Source organism: Thamnophis elegans, chromosome 3, assembly GCF_009769535.1.
Source record: "Thamnophis elegans isolate rThaEle1 chromosome 3, rThaEle1.pri, whole genome shotgun sequence".
Lineage (NCBI taxonomy): Eukaryota > Metazoa > Chordata > Lepidosauria > Squamata > Colubridae > Thamnophis > Thamnophis elegans.
Genome location: NC_045543.1, coordinates 129,330,305 through 129,356,304, shown reverse-complemented (window position 1 = coordinate 129,356,304; position 26,000 = coordinate 129,330,305). Strand labels below are relative to the sequence as shown.

The window sequence follows — 26,000 nt, the reverse complement described above, 5'->3', positions numbered from 1 at the left end:
CCTCCCAACATTACTCAGCATGCAGACTGGGCCAGCCTGTAGGTGCGCTAGTTATTGGCAGGATGAATGTCTTATGCCAAGTCAAATTTGAAGCTGTAACTCAAAACATTATTGCCATTTTTAACATTCTAGTTGCATGAGATTTCACTCTATCCCTCCCAGTTTCTGGTCAATTCCTTACTCCCCAAAAGGGCTTTGAGTCAGTTAATTTAGGTCAGTGAATACAAACAGGCAATGCATGGGTTTTAGAGTTTTCCAGGTAAAGAAGCAAAAGTTTCACGCCAGGGCCAGGAATCTTTTTCTGCTTTTCAGTTTTAAGGTGCAAAACCTGAATCAGAAAGTATGAAAAAAAAAGGTGGAATAAAAAATATATATTTTTAAAGGCACCTTTGGGATTTTTTGTTATTAGTTGTAAAGTCGTGTCCGACCCATCTTGACCCCATGAGATCCTAGTAAATGGATATGATAGTGCGAGAAGTTCAGGCATCTATTTTCTCTCATTATCGTCCAGGACTTTTGACAGTAAAAGTTTAACAGGATTTCAAGTTGTCCCAAAAGTGCTTTTTTTTTCCTTCCCAAGAGGCAACTGGACTTTCTGGTTTTTCTTGGATGAGAAGCGAAACGACTTCAAAGAAAAACCAGAAAGTCCAGTTGCCTCTTGGGGTGGGATGGGGGAAGCACCTTTGGGACAACCATGACCTGGATCACTGAGAATCTCCACAGACAGGATTTCAAGTTATTTCTGAAAGCTTTAAAAGAGAGAGAGGGAGAGAATGTTGGAAGAAATGTCCTTCTGGGTTCAGCTCCAAGTGGGGAAAAAGACACTGGAAACATGGAGGCTGCTTGGAAAGATGGTTTAATGGTGGACAGGATTACATGGTTTGAGGTCATGAACAGAAATCACATGCTTCAAGATGTTGAGTGAAGAAGAAAAGAGAGAGAAGAGCTGAAAATTCCTGGCTTTATACTCTCTGTTCGGCTCCACTTTTCTGTTTCCTGTTCCTGTGTAAGAAATGTATTCTGATTGGTTGCCAGACTCCCATGGAGCCATGCAGGGGCAAGTTTTTAGGTTGTGCTTTGAGTCCAAGTTTGGTTGAGCATTCCCAGGTGCCCTGTGATGAGATGGGTAAAGGGCTAATACTATCATGCCTTAATCCCATCACTTTGGAGCTGAAGAGGAGGGGTCTTTGTTATGTAGAATAGACTGGCCCAGGCTTTTTAAATGGCCCATTAACATAGGTGGGGGCTATTAAGAGTGAGTCTGTTTCCTGCCTAAAGACATGTTTCCCCATTTCTGATCCAGGGAAATATAATATTCTGCCTTTTCCATATTTCCTAGGATATTTCATTTTTCTAGGAGGGGTGGGTGGGTGCTCACTTCCTACAAGAATAAGTTTTGTCTTGCCTGTAAAGAAAAAGGAAGAATGATCCCAGGTCAAGTTCAATCTTTTCTAGGTAGTGCGCTTCTCAAGTGTTGAGTAGCTGAAAAGGTCAAGTTCTCAAGAAGCCCCCAAAGCATTTGTTGGGGAGAATAATGGGCCAATCTCAAGACATGGCACAGTCCTCCTTGTCCAGAGAGCTTTGGAGTCTACGCTCGCACGGCCTTCTCTTCTGTTCCCTGAAGAGGGTGGATAATGCTGGGGAATCCAGCTACAGAGGAACGGGATTCTCGCCTGCCACGTCCAGCCAGAAGAAGCAGCGGACGATGCGTGCCTGCCTTGGCCATCCATGCCGCATCAGCTGAGTTGACCAAGCGTGAATATGGGCTAAAGAAGGGGGGGGGAGGGAGGAGAAAGAAAGCCACCCGATTCTAGGGTACCAACGCTCATCAATATTCCCAAAGCTCAACTTTCACCGCTGCCCCCCCCCCTCCCCTTTTCCCGAACACACGTTTTACTGTTCTGCGTGTGCCTTCCACCACCCCCTCCCCAAACTTGGCTTGGTAGACTCCTCCCCTTTCCTTAACTCGCTGCGATTTGCTCCGCGGAGTACACGCTTTTCGCCTAACTTCGTCTCCCTTGACTTTATTGTCACACACTAAACCCCCCTTTTTATCCCATTGGTATCTTCTGGGGAAACCTTACCTTTGCCCATTTGCCCCTCGGAGGACTCCAATTTTGAAAAGGTGGGTGCGTTTATTAATTTCCAATTGTGTGCGTTCCTGTCTTCGCTTTTCTTTCCCCCTTTTTTTTTCACCCCCGCCCGGTTGGATGCGAGCGCACCTTGACGTTGACTCGTTTCCCTTTCTCGGGATTTAAAAGAAAATGGGAAGGAGGGTGGGAAGAGTACTTGCAATGCTCTGGATCTGGGACGTGGGGAAAGATTGAATATCTGGTTTGGTTTAGTTTGGGTGCTTTTTTTTTTAAAGCAAATGTTTATGACGCTTTATGCGAAAATTGTATTTTTGTACAATGATGGATGGAGAGTGGGGTTTTCCCGCCTGCCATCTGAAGTGGGTAGAAACGAATATTTAATCACACAGGCAAAACAAAAGGATTTGATTTTTTGAGTGAGTGCGCTTTATTCAAATTCTGTCATTTTCAGGACTTTTGAGTAGGGGGTGTAAAAAGAAGAGTATTGTTGAGCGAAGAATGAAATCCCAAATGCATAACTGGATGTAGATATGATCGTTTCTGATCTGTTAGAATATTACTGAAGGAGGCTTAAGCAGTTATTAGCCGTAGTTTTCAACTGTTTTGAATCCACGGCACAGTATTGGATATAGCAAGAGTTCTATATCTGTATCTTTATTGGCACAGTATTGGATATAGCAAGAGTTCTATATCTGTATCTTTATTGGCACAATATTGAATATAGCAATAGTTCTATATCTGTATCTTTATTGGCCTGAGAAATTCTGCATCTTTTATTGTTGTGCACTACAAGAGTTAGGAAAGAAGGCAAAATCTAGTGGTACTCTAGAAACAAATCTGTGACACACCTGCCATTGAATCGTATTAAAGAGGAATCTTTGTGAAAAAGAATTTTGATTTAAATCAATGAGTTTTTAAAAATCTGTAGATACTGCATGGGGTGTGTGAGGTGTGAGATTTGGCTTATTGTGAGTTACAATAAAGATGTAGCCTCCCTTATAAACACCTCTACTAAAATTGCGACTTTAAATTCTTAGTTGTCCTGTTAGTAAAGTAACTACAGCGTGCACCTGAGACAGGAATGCATACTCAGAACATTCTTCTGAAGTAGCTGAACATGTCAGGTGTAATATATGCCAAATAATCTCAATGGATCATTAGAAACAACGTTAAAAACCAAGCATAACTACTGTAACATTGGCCTTTTCTAAGATTGTATTGCATTAAATTAAATTTCATTGACCTTTCAGAGAATGATAAGTATATGCTTAAATTTCATGCGCATGAGGCCTTGAGGATACAGTGTTTTAGACACATTTGGGGGCATTTTTGTAGAACACAATGTTGGGATGGAAAGGGCTTTAACTTTTAACTTTTCTTTTAGACCACATGTCTTATTTATTAATGAGAATTATTCATTTCTTCTGTGATTCGATGTAAAATGGGCACATATTGTTAGTAACATTTTTCCAGGTTCATCATGATAAACTCACTGTTGTTTGATTTTCATTTCCATCCTTACTAAGTTAATGTCATTATAATACTGGATTTTAAAAAATGTTGAAGCTAAATTTGCAAGTCAATTTTATGTAATTTTTGGCTTTTTTGATAGCTAGTTATTAAAAGGTTAACTGCTGATCAGTGAGAAATTTGCTTACCAATATCCCTCTATTGTCTATTTTTAAGAATGTTATTACAGAACATGATTTTTCTTTTTAAAAATCTAGCTAATTATAGATTAAACTCGCATTATTTTTATTTTTCTCTGTAGGTCTTGCCTCTGGTCTAAGATATTTTTTTAATTTACATTTTTTTTTTTGGTTCCTTGTTATTACTGAGAAGATTTTTTTAAGAACACAGAAAAGGGAGAATTTTAAAAAAATTCCTGAGACAGAAATGACTAAAGTTAACGGTGAAGACGCAAGATCGGGGAATAGGATGGAGCGCTTCCAGCAAGGGGTTCAGAAACGTACTCTTATGGCAAAAAAGAAGGTTCAAAGCATCACAAAGGAAAGTGTTAAAAGTTACCTACTGAGAAATTTTTTTGTGCTTTTCACTGTCATTGCAGTCATTGTGGGTGAGTAATTTGATCAAGACCAGAATCTTGAAAATTTTGTTTAGACAATGTTATTGCTGTTCATTTCCCTTCCCTGCTGAGAATATATTGTTGCTCCAAAAATTTTTAGTCTGATCCTTCATGCTGGCTAAGCCGTAGAGAAATATTTCCTCCTTTTACAGTTGTAGTTCTGTCTTCCATTACATATCCCATTAATTTAGACCTAAAGGGACCCAACTGGAAAGAAATTACTTAAGCTGTTTAAAGGATCCTATTTTTTAACTCATCCCTAAATTAGGAATTCATTGCAGTATTTCTTGATACTTATTAGAGATCAAAGAAAATCATCTACAGTCTTAGCCCACTCCCTATTTATTTTCCATCATTTCCAAGCTATAGATAATCAGGCACATCAAAGGTCATATTATCACTTAATTCTAATCAATGCCAAACCATAGGAATAAGAATTTCAACTAAAACATTTAGTTCGCTTTCTTTCTTTCTTTCTTTTATCAGAGTTGAACTCATACCTTCAGGGTTATATCTCACATATTCTACTTATGTCATTCAATCATTGATGGGAGATTTAGTTGGCAAAAATAAAATAAGGGGATTTAGTTCAATATTGTTTGAAAAGTGGATTTCTATAGAGCGCTGTTGGCAAAGGTTTAATATTTCAAATATTTCTTAGTTCAGAAGGAAAAAGGTTGGTTTGGAAAGAATCCTTGCTCCTAGAGACTTTATAGCAACCTAATCCAAAGAGTTGTGTAACTTGTCTATGTGTCAAGAACATGGGTTTATGTTTTCAATGATTTTCTATTTGTTGATTTGCAAATCCTTTGATTTTTCTAAAAAAAAAATTATTTTTTTGACAAGGGTAAGATAGGCATTGAGATGATGATGATGAGTTTTCCCTTCAACAGATGAATAGTTTGGATCTTTTTTCATTCAGGATTGCATTCATTCAACTCGTGTTGGGCACAGCTAAAGAGCTTCTTGAACTTTAGTCATTGGGCTTTGCTTTTCAAAAGAAAGTATTTTTATAAGAAGAAAAAAATAAACCCAGCAAAGGAAAGTATTTGAATCAACAAAAATAATTTCTATGATGTATAGTCATAATCTTTATTTTATTTAAAGGGAGTATCAGGTACTTAGATAACATTAAAAACAAGGAAAGAATGTTTGCTTATTGTAATCAAAGGAACTAAGTTACCGTATTTTTCGGAGTATAAGACGCACCGGAGTATAAAACGCACCAAGGTTTTGAAGAGGCAAATTAAAAAAAAAAGTAGGTAGATAAATAGAAGGATAGAAAGAGAGAGAAAGAGAGAGAAATACAGTAGGTAGATAGGGAGAGAGAGAGTAGTTAGGTAGGTAGATAAAGGGAGGGAGAGAGAGAGAGAGAGAAATAGAGAGAGAGAGAGAGAGAGTGTAGGTAGGTAGGTAGAGGGATATATAGAGAGAAATAGAAAGAGATAGAGAAATACAGTAGATAGGTAGATAGTGAGAGAGGGAGAGTAGGTAGGTAGATAAAGGGATAGAGAGAGACATAAATAGAGAGAGATAAATACAGTAGGTAGGGAGTGTGTGTGTGTGTGTGTGTAGGTAGGTAGGTAGGTAGGTAAATAGAGGGATAGAGAGAGAGAAATAGAGATAGAGAAAATACAGTAGATAGGTGGGTGTTTCTGCTAGCACAGCACTTGATCAATGTAATTCTTATCAATCAGTTAAAGAGCTTTCCAAATGGAAAAAAGTTGCATGCACAGTCTTATGGAGGCTTATAGAGTGCTGCTGGGGAGGCAAAAAACGGCCTGTTTTTTGCTCATTTCTGCCCTCCCCAGCCCCCAGGAGCTCTCTGAAAGCCTCCTAAAGGCTATGCCCGGCCATTTTGGTGAAGGGGGGCGGGGTTTCGGGAGGCAAAAATGCTGTATTTGGTGTATAAGACACACCCAGATTTTCAGCCTCTTTTTTGAGGAAAAAAGGTGTGTCTTATACTCTGAAAAATACAGTAGTTTGCTTCATAATCCCCTGTATGAGAAGGCCTTCAGAACTATTTCCCTAGAGACTTACAGGAAGAGAAACCATTTTGGGGAGAGGATGTTCAGAACATAATGGTCCCAATGGTCCCAAAAGTATTTTTTTAAAGAGGCAACTGGACTTTCTGGTTTTTCTTTGAAGGCGTTTCGCTTCTCATCCAAGAAACTTCATCCAAGAGAAGCGAAATGTCTTCAGAGAAAAAAAAAACCTCAGAAAATCCAGTTGCCTCTTGAAAAAAACACATTTGGGACAACCATGACCTGGATGACTGAGAACTCCATAGGCAGAAGTTGGTACAGGGTTTCATTTTCCATTTCTCCTAGTACTTGCATCTTTTGCTTAACCTTACAACGTTGCAGGTTTTTATAGTTTGTTGGGATCTGAATGCCCTCTGTGTAAGCCCCACTGAAACGAATGGGAACATGCAAGAGAATAGTTATCTTGTGTATGTTACATTCCTTTCACTTGGATTTACAATCTAGGTGTAGTACAGCAGAAACTGAGAAATTCACCTAACCACATCACTTCTAACTGCAGACAGTGGAAGTGGATCTGAGAAGAAATGAGGCATCCAATTATTACTAGTAATGATTAGTAAGCAAGCAAGCCCAGTCTTAAGTAAAAGCTTTCCTTTGTATCTTTATCATTTTACCAATATGAATCCCAAGAGGAGACGTATTTCATGGAGTCATAATCTGCTATTTTTAAAAGCAATCCAGGAATAAATCACATGCTCTCAAAGAGATTTATTTCCAAGTGGACATACATATTACTCCATGAATGGGAAATATATTCACTTCTAGAAACGATCAGAAAGCAATAGCAATAGCAATAGCAGTAGACTTATATACCGCTTCATAGGGCTTTCAGCCCTCTCTAAGCGGTTTACAGAGAGTCAGCATATTGCCCCCAACAATCTGGGTCCTCATTTTATCCACCTCGGAAGGATGGAAGGCTGAGTCAACCCTGAGCCGGTGAGATTTGAACCACTGAACTGCTGATCTAGCAGTAGCCTGCAGTGCTGCATTTAACCACTGCGCCTCTGTTTTATTCTTTGATTCAATATTTTAGTAAGCACTCATTACATTTCAATTTTAAGAGCGGATTTCTTATGGCAAGGGATTGATAAGGCTTAGAATTATTCCTTTAGATCCTTCTCTAAATATAATTAATGGACAATGATTCCTTGATTATATTGAAAAATAATTCTAAGGATCCATTGTTATGAAACAATTATGGAAATAATTCCCAAGGAACTATTTTGCTGTGTAACCTGAATTGATTGCAAAACCCTATCTAGATCAGATATGAGAGATTTAGATTCACAAGCTTTGAAGCAGCAGCAAAAATTCTGGGTATAACTTCAGTGGAAAAAAAATCTGACTTCATAGCATTAGAAAAAGAAAATAGACTGAATAGCAGAACACATGCATTTATTTCAATTTTGTTGTTGTTAGTTGTAAAGTCGTGTCCGACCCATCGCAACCCCATGGACACCCTCCTCCAGGCCTTCCTGTCCTCTACCATCCTCTGGAGTCCATTTAAGCTCACGCCGACTGCTTCAGTGATTCCAGCCAGCCATCTCATTCTCTGTCATCCCCTTCTTCTTTTACCCTCAGCCTTTCCCAGCATTAGGCTCCTTCCTTCTCATTAGGTGGTCAAAGTAATTGAATTTCATCTTCAGGATCTGGCCTTCTAAGGAGCAATCAAGGTTGATCTCTAGAACTGACCATAGTTCAAAGGCCTCAATTCTTTGGTGTTCAGCCTTTCTTATGGTCCAACTTTCACAGCCATACGTTGCAACTGGAAAAACCATAGCCTTGACTATATGCACTTTTGTTGGCAGGGTGATTTCAATCAGACTTGAAACTGTGATTGTGTTGCCTCAGTTTTTTAAAAAAAACCTGAAAGACTTTCTCATTTAAGATAGTAAAGAAGAGGTTTTTTTCTCCCTTAAATATTATTCCAACAAAACTAACTAATGAAGAAATGAAGTTGTAGCAAAGACCATGATAAGAAAAACAAAGTTTATATGTATACGTAGCACATGGGTAGGTAGGATGATTTGTTGTTCCTTACTTTTTCTTGTCAGTTGTATCTGGCAAAATATGAGATTTACAGTTTGAAAATATAACAAAAAAAACCCTCCAGTAAACTAATGTATTTTGAAAAGGCAATTAGAAGAGATCAATTTTAGAAAGTTTAGTAAACATGAAATGTTCACGTCTTGGTTTAGTGAAATGAAGTGATGGTGATAGAATTGTAGGTTTTAGAATACATTTTCAGAGGCATCTTTTCAAATAGTTTATAGGAATTCAAATCAATTCTCAATTCAAAGCTTTATTGTCAGAGTACAACATGTGTACAATGAAAATATGGAATTTGAGTAATATAAGTTTTATGAGTAACCAAATAGCAGTGTAGCATGTGCATGTGTTTGTGTAGAATGACAGATAGGGGTGTGAGAAAACAAACACACACACACACACACACACACACTCATACACACTCAGGGGAATGGGGAATGTTTCCATTTCACAGAGGGACACATTTAAATGGCTGAACTTGGGAAAAGAGCATTCGAACTGAGAACAAGCAGATCTAATGGCTATACCCTGAGTGTAACTGGCCCTTAAAGAGAAGTATTGCACTGGTTTAAAGAGTCGATAACAAAAGTTCCAGTCTATGATGTCAGTGATGAAGGAGAGCAGCCTAAAAATTAAATATTCATTAGGGTAGTCCTCATTGCAATTGCTATGGGTGCAACTATTGTGTTCTTACTGAACTACCTTTCATGTTAACCTTTACTCTGGACAAAAATGGTAGAGCAGAAATTAAGAACATATAGAATGCCTGTCAATTCCTTGTTAACTCTGGATACCGTTCAGGCCAAATATCTGATGTTGCAAATATTGTGGATGGCATTGAATATCAATTCTAAGCCAGCTCACCCTCTTATAACCTTAGAAATACACTAGGCACAGGTTTTTGACAACCTGCGAGCCTGCCTTTTCTTCCTCTAGTTTAAGGAAAGGCCATTGAGGACCTTTTATACTGCACAAGTCAAAAAGAGGGCTGTGAAAATATCTACAGACCCCTCACATCCTGGACATAAATTGTTTCAACTTCTGCCCTCAAAACGACGCTATAAGGCATTGTACACCAGAACAACTAGACACAAGGACACTTTTTCCCCAAATGCCATCACTCTGCTTAACAACTAATTCCCACAACACTGTCAAATAATTTACTAAGACTGTATTACTATTATTCCCCTCTTCCTTCCTAGTATCTATCTCTCCCCACTGACTATAACCATGTTGCTTGTATCTTTCAATTTATATTGTTTTATTTGTTTACTAGTGTGATTTGATAGCTTATTGGTAACCTATGACTATCACTAAGTGTTGTATCTTTTATTCTTGATGAATATATTTTTATTCTCCTTATGTACCAAAGACAAATTCCTTGTATGTCCAATCACATTTAGCCAATAAAGAATAAAGAAAGGATTATATCACAGCCAGATATAACATCCTTCCATCGGTTCTGCTAACTAGCAGGTAGGCCAGTATGCCCCTGTCTCAGTGTACTTGCCATTTTGATTCTGGGGAAATTGACACAATTCAACATTTCATTTTTTAATGTATTTTTTATAAGGATCTCCTAAAGCCAGGGTGTCAAACTGGATTTCTTCGAGGGCCAGATCAGCATTGTAGCTCTCCTCCGCAGGCTGGCTGGCTGGAGCAGAAGATGGGACGGACGCCTCCTGCAGCATTTTCTCAGCCAAAACGGAGCATAGTAGGACTGCAGGTGCCTCCCCTGTGCCCCATTTTTTGCGTGGATGGCCTCCTGCAGAACTTTGCCAGCCAAAACGGGGCATGGGGTGGTCACCCGCCCACCTACACCCTGTTTTGACTGCCAGAGGCACCGTGGACTGGTCCTTTGCTATTTCCATGCCTGCCCCACGGGCCAGATTTAAGCATTCCATGGGCCTGTTTTGCTAAGTACACCTGGGAGAATTTTTACACACTGGGACTTAAAACCATGAAACCGCCTACACAGTAGCCAAATTTAAAATGAATTAAAATAAAACAACTAACATCAAACATAATTGGAAATTCCTTTTTCTTTCTTTTAACTGTTTCATTCTATCAAGTTGTATCTATTGCTGATCTCTGATCATAAGTAATTTGCGTGGCACGACAAAACCGCGGTCCACTAAAGCGCGCCCAATTAAAGCGCGTACCTGACGTCATCAGCAGCGCGACAAATACGACCGCGGAGAAAAAAGGGCGCTTTAAAAAGCGCTTTTAAAGCAAGCCGATTCACGTTAAGGTAAGGGTTAGGGTTAGGGTTAGGTTAAGGGTTAGGGTTAGGGTTAGGGTTAGGTTAAGCGTTAGGGTTAGGTTTAGGGTTAGGTTAAGGGTTAGGGTTAGGTTTAGGGTTAGGTTTAGGGTTAGGTTTAGGGTTAGGTTTAGGGTTAGGTTTCGGGGGGTTAGGTTTAGGTTTACGCGTTAATTTTAGCTTTACAGCTCACAGCGTGCTTTTTTCGTCGCGCTGTGATGACGTCAGGTACGCGGTTTCATCGAGCGCGCTTTAGTCGACCGCGGTTTTGTGGTGGAACTGTAATTTGAATTAATTGATATAAAGCAAGGATAGGAGGCAAATCTCCTGTGACATCAGAATTCAACTAGTAAATGTAAATTAGCAAGAAATATTTCCTGCCATATAATAAAATGACAACAATATACTGGAGCAAACTGTATCGTATAATATTAGCCCTTATAACAGAAATAAGCTCGAGGTGATTCAGAGGGATATGGCAGGGTTCTCCAATTTGGTTCCCTGCAGATGAGTGATAAAGGTAACACTTAGTACTCCAAACCAACAATTGGCCTTCAGCAGATTACCAAGTTATCCGAAAATAAATATATTTCAGACAAAATAGCTGGTACTGCACTTACATTACAATCCTTGCTAAAACGATGCAAGATTTAACATGTGTAAAACAGTGGTCTATAATTGTTAAAGGGGACATGGTGGCTCAGTGGCTAAGGCCCTGAGCTTATTGATCAGAAAGGTCGCCTGTTTGGCGGTTCAAATCCCTAGCGCTGTGTAATGGAGTGAGCTCTCATTACTTGTCCCAGCTTCTGCCAGCCTAGCAGTTTGAAAGCACGTAAAAATGCAAGTAGAAAAATAGGAACCACTTTTGGTGGGAAGGTAACAATGTTCTGTGCGCCTTCGCTGTTTAGTTATGCCGACCACATGACCATGGAAACATCTTTGGGCAGCGCTGGCTCTTTGGCTTTGAAATGGAGATGAGCACCGCCCCCTAGAGTCGGGAACGACTAGCACATATGTGTGAGGGGAACCCTTACCTTATAGTTGTTAATCTGTGTGGTCATGACAATCAGTTAAATTAAATTATAGTCTCTTTGAAAAATAACTCTAGTTCAACTAACGATCTATGAACTCTTGTCATGCTACTTTTATTACAGTTCTGAAACATATGAAGCCGAAATGGGGAGGCTTTTAAAAGAGAATTGAAAGGCTTGCTTTAATGTCAGACACACAATATGGAAGAAGACTGTCTCGGACTGATCCTGATCCTATTTTAACGCCACTTCTTACTTGAGCAGTAGCGTAGCCCTTAAATGCCCCAGGCTATCTTTCTCTTGCAAATGTTTAAAATATAGTATTCTTGTTCAGATACAGTGCTCTGCTAATGTATTAGTTGGCTTTAACTAGCTGTGGACAGCAAGAAAGCCAGCAGGAGCTTACATTCAGTGCCCTGATTACAGAAAAATTATCTACTTTTGCCAGTGAACAGAAATATTCAGCCATGTACATACTACCCCCCCCCTAAAAAAAAATCAGTCAAGAAATATGCCAAACTAGCAATAGTATTTAGACTTGTATATCGCTGGACAATGCTTTGCAGGCCTCTCTAAGTGGTTTACAGAGTCAGCAGATTTCCCCCAACAATCTGGGTCCTCATTTTACCGACCTCAGAAGGATGAAAAACTGAATCAACCTTGAGCCACTCAGAATCAAACTCCTCGAGCAGGGGTCGGCAACCTTAAACAATCAAAGAGCCACAAAAGTCCTAACTGGAAGCCCCCAGTTCAATTCTGGAGCTGACCAGAATTCCGATTCCCCCACCATAGAGTCTCCTAGCGCATTGTCCTTTTTCCTCTACATGTCCTAACCAAAGGTCTTATCAATTGTGGAGCCGACTGGTGACAGGGAGCCACAGCAGAGGGATGGAAGAGCCACATGCGGCTCCAGAGCCAAAGGTTGCTGACCCCTGTCCTAGAGTGAGCAGGGAGTTAGCCTGCATTCTAACCACTGTGCCACTACGGTCTTCTAGCCTTTGGTAGAGCAGCCATGAAGGTCTTGGAAGATATTCAAATGTCATATGTCTAATTCTACAAAGGTCAGAATTGTGCAAGCCCATTGTATTCCCTGTTGCACTCTATGGAAGCAAATGTTGACAGGATAGGAAGAGTATGGACACTTTTGAACTTGGGTATTGAAGGAGAATTCCTGAGAATTCCATGGACAGCCAGGGAATCAAACCAGTGGATCATTGAAGAACAATTCAACTCGGAGTTCTCATTCAAAATCCAAATGACCAGGTCAAATTATCCTATTTTCTGAAAAAGGATGTAATGTTGGGAAATTTGGAAGGAAAGAGAAGAAGAGGATGACCAATAGCAAGGTGGATGGACTGTGGAGATGCTAAAATAGCTGCAGCTTTAAGGGCCAGTCAATTTTCAGCACCAGTTTAACTTCAAGTGGTTGCTGAATGAGCGATCAACGAGAAAAAACTACCTGTATTAATTTTTTACTAGCTGGTAACCTGGTATTGTCTGGGTATTTATAGATGTTGAAGCGTTTGTCTGACAGAGAGCCATTGAGAGGGGGCTTTCTTCCCCCTACTCCCATGCCCATCCTCCCTGCCCTCACCCTTCCCCCTCCCATGCGCTCCTCTTTCCCACCCTGTCTACAATCCTGGCACTTTGCCCCAAATCCATCAGGTGTTTTCCCATTGTTCTACTGGAGGGCGAACATCACGACTGAGTTTCCAGAGGAAGCTGCAAAGGAACTGACATCACAAACAATTGCCGCTCTAGGACACCACACTCGCTCTCCTTAATGGGCCAGGAGTTCCAGAGTTATGCTGGAACACACAGACACAAACACATACACACACCAGTGGTGTCTTCCCGCTCCCCTAAGTATTAGTTTCCAGAGGGTAAGTCATCTGTGTACCAGGTTTGGTTGAAATTGCTTGAGGTGCTCCAGAGTTATGGTGGAACATACATACATACAGCATTTTTTAAATATATGCAAAATATGTAATAATATAATATGTAATAATATAATACGTAATAATATAATATGTAATAGTATAATAATATAAGAATATATAAAATAAAATATAAATAATATATAAGATAAGAAAAATATAAGCGTGACCCGTCAAAACCACGGTCCACAAAAGCGCGATCGACGAAAGCGCGCAATTGACGTCATCACAGCGCGACGAAAAAAATTAAAAATTGAAATAACAATAAAATTAAAGCAAGCCGATTCACATAAAGGTTAGGGTTAGGGTTAGGGTTAGGTTAAGGGTTAGGGTTAGGTTTAGAGCGTTAGGGTTACGTTAAATTTTATGTTAAAGGTTAGCGTTAGGTTTAGCGTTAGGTTAAGGGTTAGGTTTAGGATTAGATTTAGGCTTAGGTTAAGGGTTAGGTTTAGGGTTAGGTTTGGGGGGGTTAGGGTAAGGTTTTCGCTTTATTTTTACATTTTTCCATCACAGCGCGATGTTTTCATCGCGCTGTGATGACGTCAAATGCGTGCTTTCGTCAACCGCGATTTTGTCGTCCGCAGTTTTGTGGTGGAACCAAATATAAGAAGATTGATTTAATGTAATCTTCACTATTTTCTGATTGCTCCAAACCTTCCATCTTCTACTGTTTAAGACATCATTTTCACGCTGCCCATTGACAGGATTGATTTGCTTTGTTATAGATTCTGCCTTAAGCCTATACCATATCTCAGCTACTCTGAACCACTTTTTCCATTCAAAGTACTACATAGTTGTAATATCTGGAGTCTCAGAAATTAAATCAAATGATGGGACAGCAGGCATGGTGGCATTTTTAATGCCAACTTCAATTCTCGATTAGCTAAAAGGTGAGTGGTGTGATAGAGATTGCACAGTTGTCCTTCCTTTTAAAATCTTTTTTAGAGGAAAATTTAGAAAGCCAACTTGGATTGGAAACACCAAATCTAAGTGGATGTAGCCTGTACTTTTATTCTCTCCGCCCTCAAAAGCATTTGTTTAGAAAAATTGACCTCCTTCTGGTCTAGTAAATGGCTGCAGCCCAAGTCTTCCTTTGGAAATGTGCCACTTTCCCAAGAAAAACAAAGACCAAGTAGTGTAACCAGTGTATCCTGAGGAGTTGGAACCAGAGAAGTTGAAGGGAATCAACATCATTAGTTGCCTTCTAGTAAATAGAACTTTTGTGAGTGAGATTATCAATCATGGCAAACATTTATGGAAGTGCCTATCACATTATACCTCAAAAAATTGTTCCTGCTTACATTCATCCATTGGAAAATTCTTCAGATAATGAGTTTGTTCTTAATTCCTAGTACTATCCTGGAAGCTAGTTTTCTTTCCCAAGGGATATACATTATCCTCTGTAACTCCAGTTCCTGTCTGTTTCTTCTCTGTTTAGCTTCTTCCTGTGCGCCCAACCTAACTTCCAGCATTGTCTTGCCTGATCAATAGGGGTAAACATCTAGGCATTAGAGTATGGTCATTTTAGCCCCGTGTTTTCAGATTAACTGCTTTCCCTTTCAGAACTCTAAAAACTCAAAAAAATAAACCAAGATCAGATGTAATTGGGATGGGAAACCAAAGGAAAATTAGTGTTATAAGCTACATTGGGAAGTTGAAACCAAATTCAACATAAATAAATCAATAAAGACCTTGCCTTAATGTCAAAGAAGCTACCGTATTTTTTGGCGTATAAGATGCACCGGAGTATAAAACGCAGCAAGGTTTTGAAGAGGCAAATTAAAAAAAAAAGTTTTTGTACTCTGCAAATCTCCCAAAAACGGCCCTGTTTTTTTTTTCAAATAAAGGGCATGAATAGCCCTTAGAAGGTTTGTAGATTGTTCCTTGGGAGGGGGGCAAAAATGAGCAAAAAACGGTCCATCTTTTGCAAAAACGAGCCAGTTTTTTGTCAAAAGGAGCTTTAGGAAGCTTATAGAGTGCTCCTGGGGGCTGGGGGGCAAAATTGAGCAAAAAATGGCCCATTTTTTGCTCATTTCTACTCTCCCCACCCCCCAGGAGCTCTCTGAAAGCTTCCTACAAACTATGCACAGCCATTTTGGTGAAGGGGCAGGGTTTTAGGGGGCAAAAAATGCTGTATTCAGTGTATAAGACGCACCCAGATTTTCAGCCTCTATTTTGAGGGGGAAAGGTTCGTCTTATTCTCTGAAAAATACAGTATATAGATATGCTCTATCTAGATATATAGAGAGAGCAGTGGTGTCAAAATCGATTTCATTGCGGGACACATCACGGTTGTGTTTCACCTTGGGAGGCCAAGGTGGATATAGCCAGCTTGACATCACTCATATCAGAGGGCACCCATGGTGGCCTGAGTGCTCTTTCAGTGAAAATGGTCTCCTGCGCTCCATTTACAGTTGCAACAGCTTTCTGCAACCCTCCACCAGAGAAAATGGGATCCTGAGCTCCATTTTCTCTGGCAGAGGGTTGCAGGAAGCCGTCACAGCCGAAAACAGAGCTATTTTCCTATTTTCACTGGTAGAAGCACAATGAGTCGCACGAGTCGGTCCTTTACTGATTCCAGGGTGGCCCCCTGGGCCAGATCTAAGCACCCCAGAGGCCGGATCCGGGCCCTGGCCCTTGAGATTGACATTCTGAACTAGAGTTTCCTTTGAATGAAAAGCATCTGTACTTTTTGAAGAACCTCAATTGGAGGAACCTCAATTGGAGGAACAATTACAGCACCCTTTACCCATTCCTGTATTTTCCTTGCTGAGGGTAATGGGAATTACTGTCATCTGATAATAGGATGAGCATAACCAACCACTACGTCAGAGGTGGGTTCCGGAACTGTACCTGGTACTCCCAGCAGGCACTGGTACGCCCGTACCAGGGTGTACCAGTCATATCCCATCATTGTACTACATATACAAGTAAGGTTGAAAATGATTTCACGTGCATGGAATCCATGATGTAATGGATGTGTTACACCATGGTTCTTGGGTAAGTAAAATAATGTAACTTAATGTTACCATGTTTACTTTCATGTTTGCTAGGTTTCAGGTGATCTGTGAACTTAGACATTTCTTTGTAGCTATTTCTTTCATTCACTCGGTAACCTCACCAGCAAAAAAGTAAATATTTATGCCGTTGTTCCACAAACATGTTACTGAAATATGGATTTTGTTGTGGTTTGGATTTATAGTTTGAGAGCTGAGTTGCAAGATAGACTTTGGCCCTGGACAAAATAATTGGTAATTTAACAATAATTTAAAAAATAATATACTGAAGGTAGTTGGTTGCAACCATCCTTGTGGGAGGGAAGCAGGCCGTGGAGAGAAAGGAAAGGATCCCAAATACTTTTTTTTTTATTGGTATCTGGATATTCTCCCTTTCTCTTTTGTTTGTTTTGTAACCAAAGAGGAAAAAGATTGCATGGCATATGTCCCTATAAACTAAAAATTCTGGCTTAATGAAATCAGGATGCAAACAATTCATATGCAGCCAAGTTGCTTTCTTGTTTTGTGACCAGCCATCAGGCTAGGATTGGGTAATAGGACAACTAGAATTTCACATCAGAACTGTGGTGAAATAGTAACAAACCCACACCTCCAAGCTGATTTCTGTCTGTTTGTTTGCAAGTGCTTGCCTGAGTTGTGGGCTCACCACAGCATAAGAAACTACAGTACAGTAAGTGATGTACCTTAGTTTAATAACTACCTTTGCAGAATGTGGAGTAGAGTGACTGCATACCAGTTGTTTATATAGATCAGGGGTGTCAAACTCAAGGCCCAGGGGCTGGATCCAAGCTGCGGGGTGCTTAGATCTGGCCCATGGGGCTGCCCTGGAAATAGCGAAGGACTGGCTCACAGTGCCGCTGCCAGGGAAAAGGGAGCTCGCGAGGGCTGTGCGTGGCCCTCTCGAGTTCCATTTTTGCTGGCGGAGGGTTGCAAGATGCCGTCACAGGGAAAAACAGAGCTCGGGAGCCCGTTTTCACTGGCAGAGTGGGCCATCACATGCACCCCCCAAAACAAGTGATGTTATGCTGGCCACCCCACTCCACCCCACCCCCCGCGAGATCAAACACAACCTTGATGCAGCCATCAATGAAATCGAGTTTGACACCCCTGATATAGATTATGGTTTATTGCAATAATGAATAATAATTGGGGAAACATCAGCTTGAACTGTCAGAGAACTACAGTATTATAAGATAAGCACAAATGTTGTTAAATATAAAATACTGTATGAAATTCTAGATTTCTCATCAGATGAAAAATGCTGCCGAGTATAGCTCTAGAATCAGGCTCAGTGGAATTCTAAGACATTATGGACTTATTATATTTTCAGTTCAGCAAAACATTTTGTACATTTTTCTTCAAGGGTGGGCTGGCTGATGTGACAATTGAATACTGTCAAAAACCATATTCTCAAAAATCATATTCAGAGTACTCATCAAGAGCCAAACCACCAAACCATAGAGAAGTATTGAGATATCTCAAGGTTCGGTTATGATCCTCTACTCATCAATAGTTTTATTAATGGCGTGGATGAGAAGATGGAGAGAATATTAATTTTATTAGATCAAAAGAAAATACAACATTGGGATAGATAACAAAATACCTTGAAGAAAATAAATAAAAGTCAAGATAATCTTAGTAGGCTAAAGAAAATAGATGAAAATAATAAAGTACACTTAAACATACTTAAACATGATCAATGCAAAATTATTCAAATAATGAGTATGTAACTGCATAGATACAGCATGATAAAATACCAAGATTAGCAATAGTACATGCAGAAATAATGTTGCACTGAGTGGATAAAAAGAACAAAATGAGTCACCCTTGAGATGTGATTGCAAACAATGTAAATGTGATTTTAGGCTATATTAATAGTGGTTCCTAATCAGTAATAATATCACATTCTCATTGTCTATGGAGATTCTCAGTCATCCAGGTCATGGTTATTCCAAAGATGCTTTTTTCAGAAGGTAACTTGGACTTTGTTTTTCCTTAAAGGCCTTTCGCTTCTCATCGAAGAACCTTCTTCAGTTCAGAAAAACAAAGTCCAGTTGCCTTTTGAAAAAGCACCTTTGGGACATCACATTCTTGCATTGTTTCAAAGCATTGCATGTTAGAAAGGTTTCAAACCAACTGGAACTAGTTCAAAGAAAGGTAACAAAGATATTCAGAGGAGAAGGGATTATTTTCTATAGGAAGAGGTTGAAAGAACTGGGAATATTTAGTCTGGGGAGAAGAAGAAGAGGCAGTATATAATGGCAGTCTTCAACTAGCAAGTTTTTTTTTCAGTGGATGCATTTAAGTAGAGGTTGGATAGTCAATTGTCTTGGATTCTTTCTTTGGACTCCTGCCCAAACCAGGTACACTATATAAACTCAGTGTCTAAATAGCTGCTACCAATTCTGTGATTATATTTGACTGGGGAAACAAGGCACATATAATTGAAGTTTAGACCATTATGAAGGGCATATTCTGGAGAACCGGTAGCAGAAATTTTGAGTAGTTCAGAGAACTGGTAAATACCACCTCTGACTGGCCCCTCTCCCATCTATTCTCTGCCTCCCGAGTCCTAGCTGATCAGGAGGGAATGGGGATTTTGCAATAACCTTTCCCTGGAGTAGGGAATGGAGATTTTACAGTATCCTTCCCCTGACACGCCCACCAAGCCACGTCCACAGAACCAGTAGTAAATTTTTTTGAATCCCACTGCTGATTTGGAGATGGTCCAGATAGGCTTGGCAATAACCTTCCCCTGGAGTGCGGTGGGAATGGAGATTTTATAGTAACCTACCCTTCCACGTCCACCAAGCCATACCCACCAAGCCACACCCACCGGTTAGTAAAAAAAATTGAATCTCACCACTGATATATATGTATGTGTCTGTCTGTATGTATATATGTATGTATATTAAAAACTGCTTTGCTTGATAACATTCATTAAAATCACAGTGAAATGGTTGTTGAACATTTTTTCATGGGAACAACGTGATGCTTGAGAGAACAGCCACCTCACAAAGACCAGAACTGACATTAGAAGCAGGTTTTTCATATACTGCTGTCTATGAATATTGAAAATATTACCAGTGTTTAGTATGTGCGTATGTGTATGTCTGTGTGGTGTGAAGGGTGGGAGGGCCAGGGGGGGGAGAGACAGAGAGAGAGAGGGAGGGAGGGGGAGAGAGAGAGAGAGAGAGAGAGAGATCTCCAAAGCAACTTTTCAAAATTAAATCCAAAGTCCTGCAAATCCCATGTTTTTATTCATGTGTAACATATTTCTCAGTATCGAATAATCTGCTCTTGACCCAATCCCCAACTACAACTGAAATTTAAGTGGAATTCAATAAGTTTTAGTTCTTCGACAAAGTTAAACTTTTGAATTTGTTAAGTGAGATTAAGTTTTGGAAGGATTTGTTGGGTTCTATGTGTGTTTACTTTGTTTGTTTCAAAAAGAGTGGTCTTGGCATGCCATATAAAGAGCTAGTGTGGCCGGTGGTCCAAAAATATTTTCCCGTTACTCCAACAGCAGAAAACAATACTCTGTGTTTGTATGTCTTGTTGTTGAAGAACGTCTTGCTAGTTTTAAAATGAGATGATCCTTTGGCATAATCAGTTGTCCCTATGTTCTTACTTTCTTACTTTTCTTGTTGGTCCATGAAAGGCTCCTGGATGACCTTAATGGAAGTTCACTGATGTTATCTCATCTCGTTTTTATTTGTGTGGTTCTAGTATTTAAAAAGTATGCTTTCCATTGTAACATTGTAAGGAGAATTAAACTGATTGTAAAAAGATGGTTTGGACATGCTGATACCCCCATTACTTTTGGTTCACGATTTGCCATGAAATCTGCATCAGGCAAGCAGTGTATTAAAATAGAGTAGAGTAGAAACTTTATTGTCACTTTAAACATATACTAATCAACATACTTTAAATTAATTTTTGTTGCATTACATTTGTATGTAAACTTGACAGTTCACCAGTATAGTGCAGTGTTTTTCAAGTTTGGCAGCTTTAAAACATCTGGATTTCAGCTCCCAGAATTCCCCAGACAGCACACTTTCATTCAGAACCAGCTATATGACTTTGGACCAATCACTCTAAACTTGTTTTCTGACTTCCAGTGGACCCGGTAGGTCCATTTTTTGCCCACCCCAGGCTCCAGAGGCTTTCTAGGAGCCTGGGGAGGGCGGAAAAGGGCCCAACATGCAAACCGGAAGTTTGGGAACAGACTTCCGGATTGCCTGTTGGGCGGTTTTTCTCCCTCTGGAAAAACAGCTGAACACACAAACCGGAAGTCCATTCCCAAACTCTGGTTTGCGCATTGGGTGATTTTTTTGCCCTCTGAATGCTTCAGGGAAGCCTTTGGAGGGCAAAAATCAAGCCCAAAAATCAGCTGGCCAGTGCACGCTTGCATGCATGCTGGAGCTGATAGGGTAAATGCCTCGCATGCCCTCAGAAATGGTTCTACGTGCCAACTGTGGCACGCATGCCATAGGTTGGGCCTACACAATGTGAGAGTGTCTTAACTTTTATAGCAAGAATGTAACTGGACCTCAAGTGGTGAAGGTCCTTGGTGCTCTCTGAGCTTGGTTCTTTTCTTGCGTGACCTGTCAAAACCGCGCTCGACTAAACCGCCCCCGATTAAACCGCGTCGCTGACGTCATCAACAGGGTGACAACAGCCAGCGCAGAGAAAGAAGGGCGCTTTAAATAGCGCTTTGAAAGCAAGTCGATTCAACTTAAGGTAAGGGTTAGGTTTAGGGTTAGCTTTAGGGTTAGGTTTAGGGTTAGCTTTAGGGTTAGGTTAAGGGTTAGGGTTAGGTTTAGGGTTAGGGTTAGGGTTAGGTTTAGGGTTAGGTTAAGGGTTAGGGTTAGGTTTAGGGTTAGGGTTAGGTTAAGGGTTAGGGTTAGGTTTAGGGTTAGGTTAAGGGTTAGGATTAGGTTTAGGGTTAGGTTAAGGGTTAGGTTTAGGGTTAGGTTTAGGATTAGCTTTAGGGGGGTTAGGTTTAGGTTTAGGGGTTAATTTTAGGTTTAGGGTTTACAGCGTGCTTCTGTCTCTGCGCTGTTGTCGCCCTGTTGATGACGTCAGCGACGCAGTTTAGTCGGACGCGGTTGAGTCAAGTGCGGTTTTGTGGTGGAACCCTTTTCTTGCAGGTTTTTCATTACCAAACTAGATAACAGCATCAGTGCTGTGCAGAGCCCTAGTATCCGAAGTCACTCAGTCTTGCTTGGCTTGAGTTAAAACCTGTTATTCCCCAGCCAAATCATCAGTCTCCAGACAGAACCTTCACATCACTTAGTTGATCTAGAGTAGATGTATAAAAAGAGAGTATCATCAACATACACACTACTCTCATCCTACTCCTAGCAGAGGTCATCCAAAAGTGCAACCAATGCAATTTTATGTCTTACTTTGCAGATAACGTAATGTTGGTTTATCAGCTAGACAAGATCAGGTATCTGCAAATACCACTGATTACAAAGGGAATTGTAAGTAATAGACCTCATACTTCTTTTAAATCATCCATTAATTCTTTGATTTTGTCTTGCAAACGTGAATAGTTGTTGAATAGAAAAAAGGTTGCCGGGTAAGACAATAGACTGTCAATTTCTGAGATACAGAATGGATGTAAAGTCAACCATACACATTTGTAGAAATGTGGATCAATATGTGAATAATTGATCTCTAGAATGTGCGACTTGACATAGCAGTTAATTTATTTACAAGAGTTTCTCATTTAACCAAGTTAGAAGACCAACAAACAGTATTGTCTCATAGTCTTTAGATATAATTAAGATTTGATGTAACTGAAAATAATGTTAAGTTTGAGGACTGTTCTTTGATTTTGTGGCTTTAGCTTTTGGTCAGAGGGAAATGCTCAAGGAAAATGTAGAGGTGCCATATTGATAGAAACACACTTATATTCAAACATAAACATGTATAGACATCATATCACACTGATTTCCCAAAAAGAAGTTACTTTAGTTTCTAGCAACCTAGAAAATATCAATTTGTGACATTATCAGTTATAATTGCCCTATTATTGTGTTGCCATTAAAATTCTTACCTGTCTTCAGCTTCTTCAACTTAAATCTCAACTTAAATTCCAAATTTTCAGTTGTTTCATGTCAAATTCTTTATCTTTGTTTCTTTGTACGTACATATTGGAAGACCTTATCTTAGTTTTGAGCAGATACAGCTTTATGCTCTTATCAAAGGTGCCATATCAAGCTTTCTCCTCCATTATGTAGATGGTAGTGGAGCCAGTTCATAGCGGCAGGAGAGGGGAAGCCCATGTCAGGAATCCCACACCTTTTGCCTCTGGAGTGATTTCAGCTGTATAAGCAAAAGAATCATTAGCATTCCTCCCCCCCCCCCCCCCGATATATCTGATAAAATGCAAATGAAGTAGATGGGGAAAGCTCAGCAAATATAAGCACATTTCATACATTTTTAATATCATGAAGGACTGTAGGTAGTCCTCGATTTACGACTGTAATTAGCTCAAAATTTATGTTGGCTAAGTGAAAAATCTGTTAAACGAGGTTTGCCCCATTTTACGACTTATCTTGCCAGGTTTGTTAACTGAATCACCGCAGTTGTGAAATTTGTAACACGGTTGTTAAGTGAATGTGATTTCCCCATTGAGTTTGCTCGTCAGAAGGTTGTAAAAGGAGATCACATGACCTTGGGGCACTGCAACCGTCATAAATGTGAGTCAGTTGTCAAGCATTTGAATATGAATCACGTGACCATGAGGATGCTGCAATGGTCATAAGTATGAAATATGGTCATAAATCATTTTTTCCCCAGTGCCGTTATAACATCAATTAACTGTTGTAATTGGATGTATATAATTGTGTCTGATATAGAGTCAGATATTTCCTTTTGTCTAGTTTAAGAGAAACAAAGTTCTTGATCAGTTTCTTGATTTGATTTACCTTCCAGGTTTTCTCTGAGAGACAAGGACATTACTTTGACCAAAACGTCCCAATCTTTTTCCTTTCATATTCAAAATTGCTATCAAAATTCCTATTTACCTAATGTGAGCAAAACACTTTAAGTCAATTTCAATGTCCCTATTGTGATTGGGTAATAGTTAATGTTTCATTACCAAAAGAAAAAAAAATCACTTTTACCCAAATATGGATAATTTATCCAGTTGGGAAGCACTACTTTATAATGCTAAGGCAGGATATTTTTTTTAAATAACCCAATTTGTTAAGCAAGAAATAATAGTTTCATATAATGCCAAACCATAACAGGTAAATTCCAAGGTTTTAACACTGTGGGAATACACAATAATAATGAACAGATCAATATTGGTTGAGTGCTTTGGGCAAGAAGCAATTATTTAAGCATACAATTGGTGAAATTTGTTTTCATGGAAATATTGTAATTTTATTCCTTTTTCCTTTATTTTGGTTTGCAAATAATAGTAAAAAATAGTAAAAAAGCAATTTTTGACATTTGTGCTTTGGATATCAATATTAGTTAGAAGAGCCAAGGTGGCGCAGTGGTTAAATGCAGCACTGCAGGCTACTGCTAGATCAGCAGGTCAGCGGTTCAAATCTCACCGGCTCAGGGTTGACTCAGCCTTCCATCCTTCCGAGGTGGGTAAAATGAGGACCCAGATTGTTGGGGGCAATATGCTGACTCTCTGTAAACCGCTTAGAGAGGCCTGAAAGGCCTATGAAGCGGTATATAAGTCTACTGCTATTGATATTGATATTGATATTGATAGTTTGTTCCAAATTTAAATGCCATAGATTGGTGTTTTTTCCAAACTTGGCAACTTTAGGATGTGTGAATCTCATTTCCCCAAATTCCTCAACCAGCTTCCAGTTGAGTTGAAGTTTATATTATCTTAAAATTGCTAAGTTCGAAAAATACTGCCATAGTGCATCCTATCTTACTTAAGATTGGTGTTGACATATATAGGTTTATCCTGCAATAACAGTCTGTTCCATATATTGCTACATGTTCTCCTAATGAAAAGATTTAAATTATTAATTGAATTTAGCAACGAAGCAGAGTTGCATTTCAGAATTCCGCGTTTATATTTCCCTTTTAACATGAAGATGTACAAATTAGAATCAAAAATCTGCGTTTGGTTTGGTGATTATGTAGAGCTACATCTTGCAAGCTTTTTCATTTTTGTCTTTGTTTAGATTGCACACCTGGGCAGTTTCTTTTAATGCATCATTCTGAAAAAAATCAGGGCATCAGAATTTCTTTGTCTTTTTTTTAAATATGTGCTCCCCTTGTCTTCTTTTGGAATGCTTGCTTCCTCTCTTCCCCCCTACCCCCTGTAAAAAGTCAGGAGAAAACCTGCAGAACAACTTTTGGAGATTTCTTAGTGGGCTTTGTTCCACAGATAGGCTCACACTAGTTAGGAAACTTAAACCTTTGTAGAGGAGCGGTATTCTATCTCTACATAGAATCTATAACGGAGCCCCTTTGATTTCCAACCCGCCTTGCTTGTTATTCTATTTTTTTACCTGCAGTCATTGCTCTGTCATCTATGGTGCCTTTAATGAAATGGAAGACAATAACCAATTCATCAGTGAATTGGTATTTTAATTGCAAAAACGCAGAGAGGAATTTGTAAAGTTCCAAAACTTTGCATGGAAATTTTTGTGTGTTTGTCTGTGTGAGTCTTTATTCATTTATAAAATTTATATGCTGCTCATCTTGTGGTTTGATGTCTTGGAGTAAGTTTTCTTTTAAAAAAAAACTCTTGTAAATTGCATAGAGTCGTCCTTGAAATGTTATTGGCAAAGTTTTTCAAAAGTGGTTTGCCATTGCCATTGCTTTCCTTGGGCTGGGAGAGGGCCCAAAGTTACCCAGCTGGTTTCATGCCTAAGGAGATCTCGTGGTCTCCCAGTTTGTAGCCTGATACCTCACCCACTTTAACCAACTGGTCTTTATTTTTGTCTGGGTTACTCCTTGTACTCATAGCAAAAAGGAGGGTACTTGTAGTTTCAGAATAAGCTTGCGTTCACATGTGCTCTTTTAAGTCCCCTTGTTGTTTAAGACTGGCTCAACTGCTGAAGAGTATAAAATAAAATGGTCCTACATTCATTCAGAACTGTACAGCTGCATACCAACTGTTCCTGCGGTCAATGGAAAGGAAGCAGGGGCAACCATGAATGGCCTACAAAGGCCCTTCCCTCACTTCCAATCAAAAGAAAGGATGGAGAGAACTGTTTTTCTTCCTAAAACACAAACAGAATTGAGTAACATCCAGAATTTGCAATTCTCTCCAAATGAGATGGGAATAAACTTCACTGCCCTTTGTGAGGCTTCTGAATAGCATAGGGGACTGTGTCTTTAGTACTGTATATGGCTGTGATGGCGGACCTTTTCGGCACCGAGTGCCCAGACCAGTACGTGTGTGCATGTGTGTACCCGTGCTGGAGTGCTGGAGACCCAAACAGCAGCTAGCTGGCACATGGATGTCTGTTTTTGGAGCATCTTTT

At 39.6% G+C, this 26,000-nt stretch overlaps 1 protein-coding gene across 6 annotated transcripts in view; it reads left to right on the top strand.

Annotated features, from left to right (window-relative positions):
* The first annotated feature begins 3,989 nt into the window (after positions 1-3,989).
* Positions 3,990-26,000, top strand: part of SLC1A3 (solute carrier family 1 member 3) — a 47,481-nt gene continuing 25,470 nt past the window's right edge. For 4 of the 6 annotated variants that reach the window (XM_032213727.1, XM_032213730.1, XM_032213726.1 and 1 more), the window contains exon 1: positions 3,990-4,170. In XM_032213727.1, the coding sequence (XP_032069618.1) occupies positions 3,990-4,170 (181 nt within the window). Of the gene's footprint in view, positions 4,171-8,920; positions 8,925-26,000 lie in introns of all 6 variants that reach the window. The other 2 variants (XM_032213728.1, XM_032213729.1) reach the window with 2 other exon arrangements.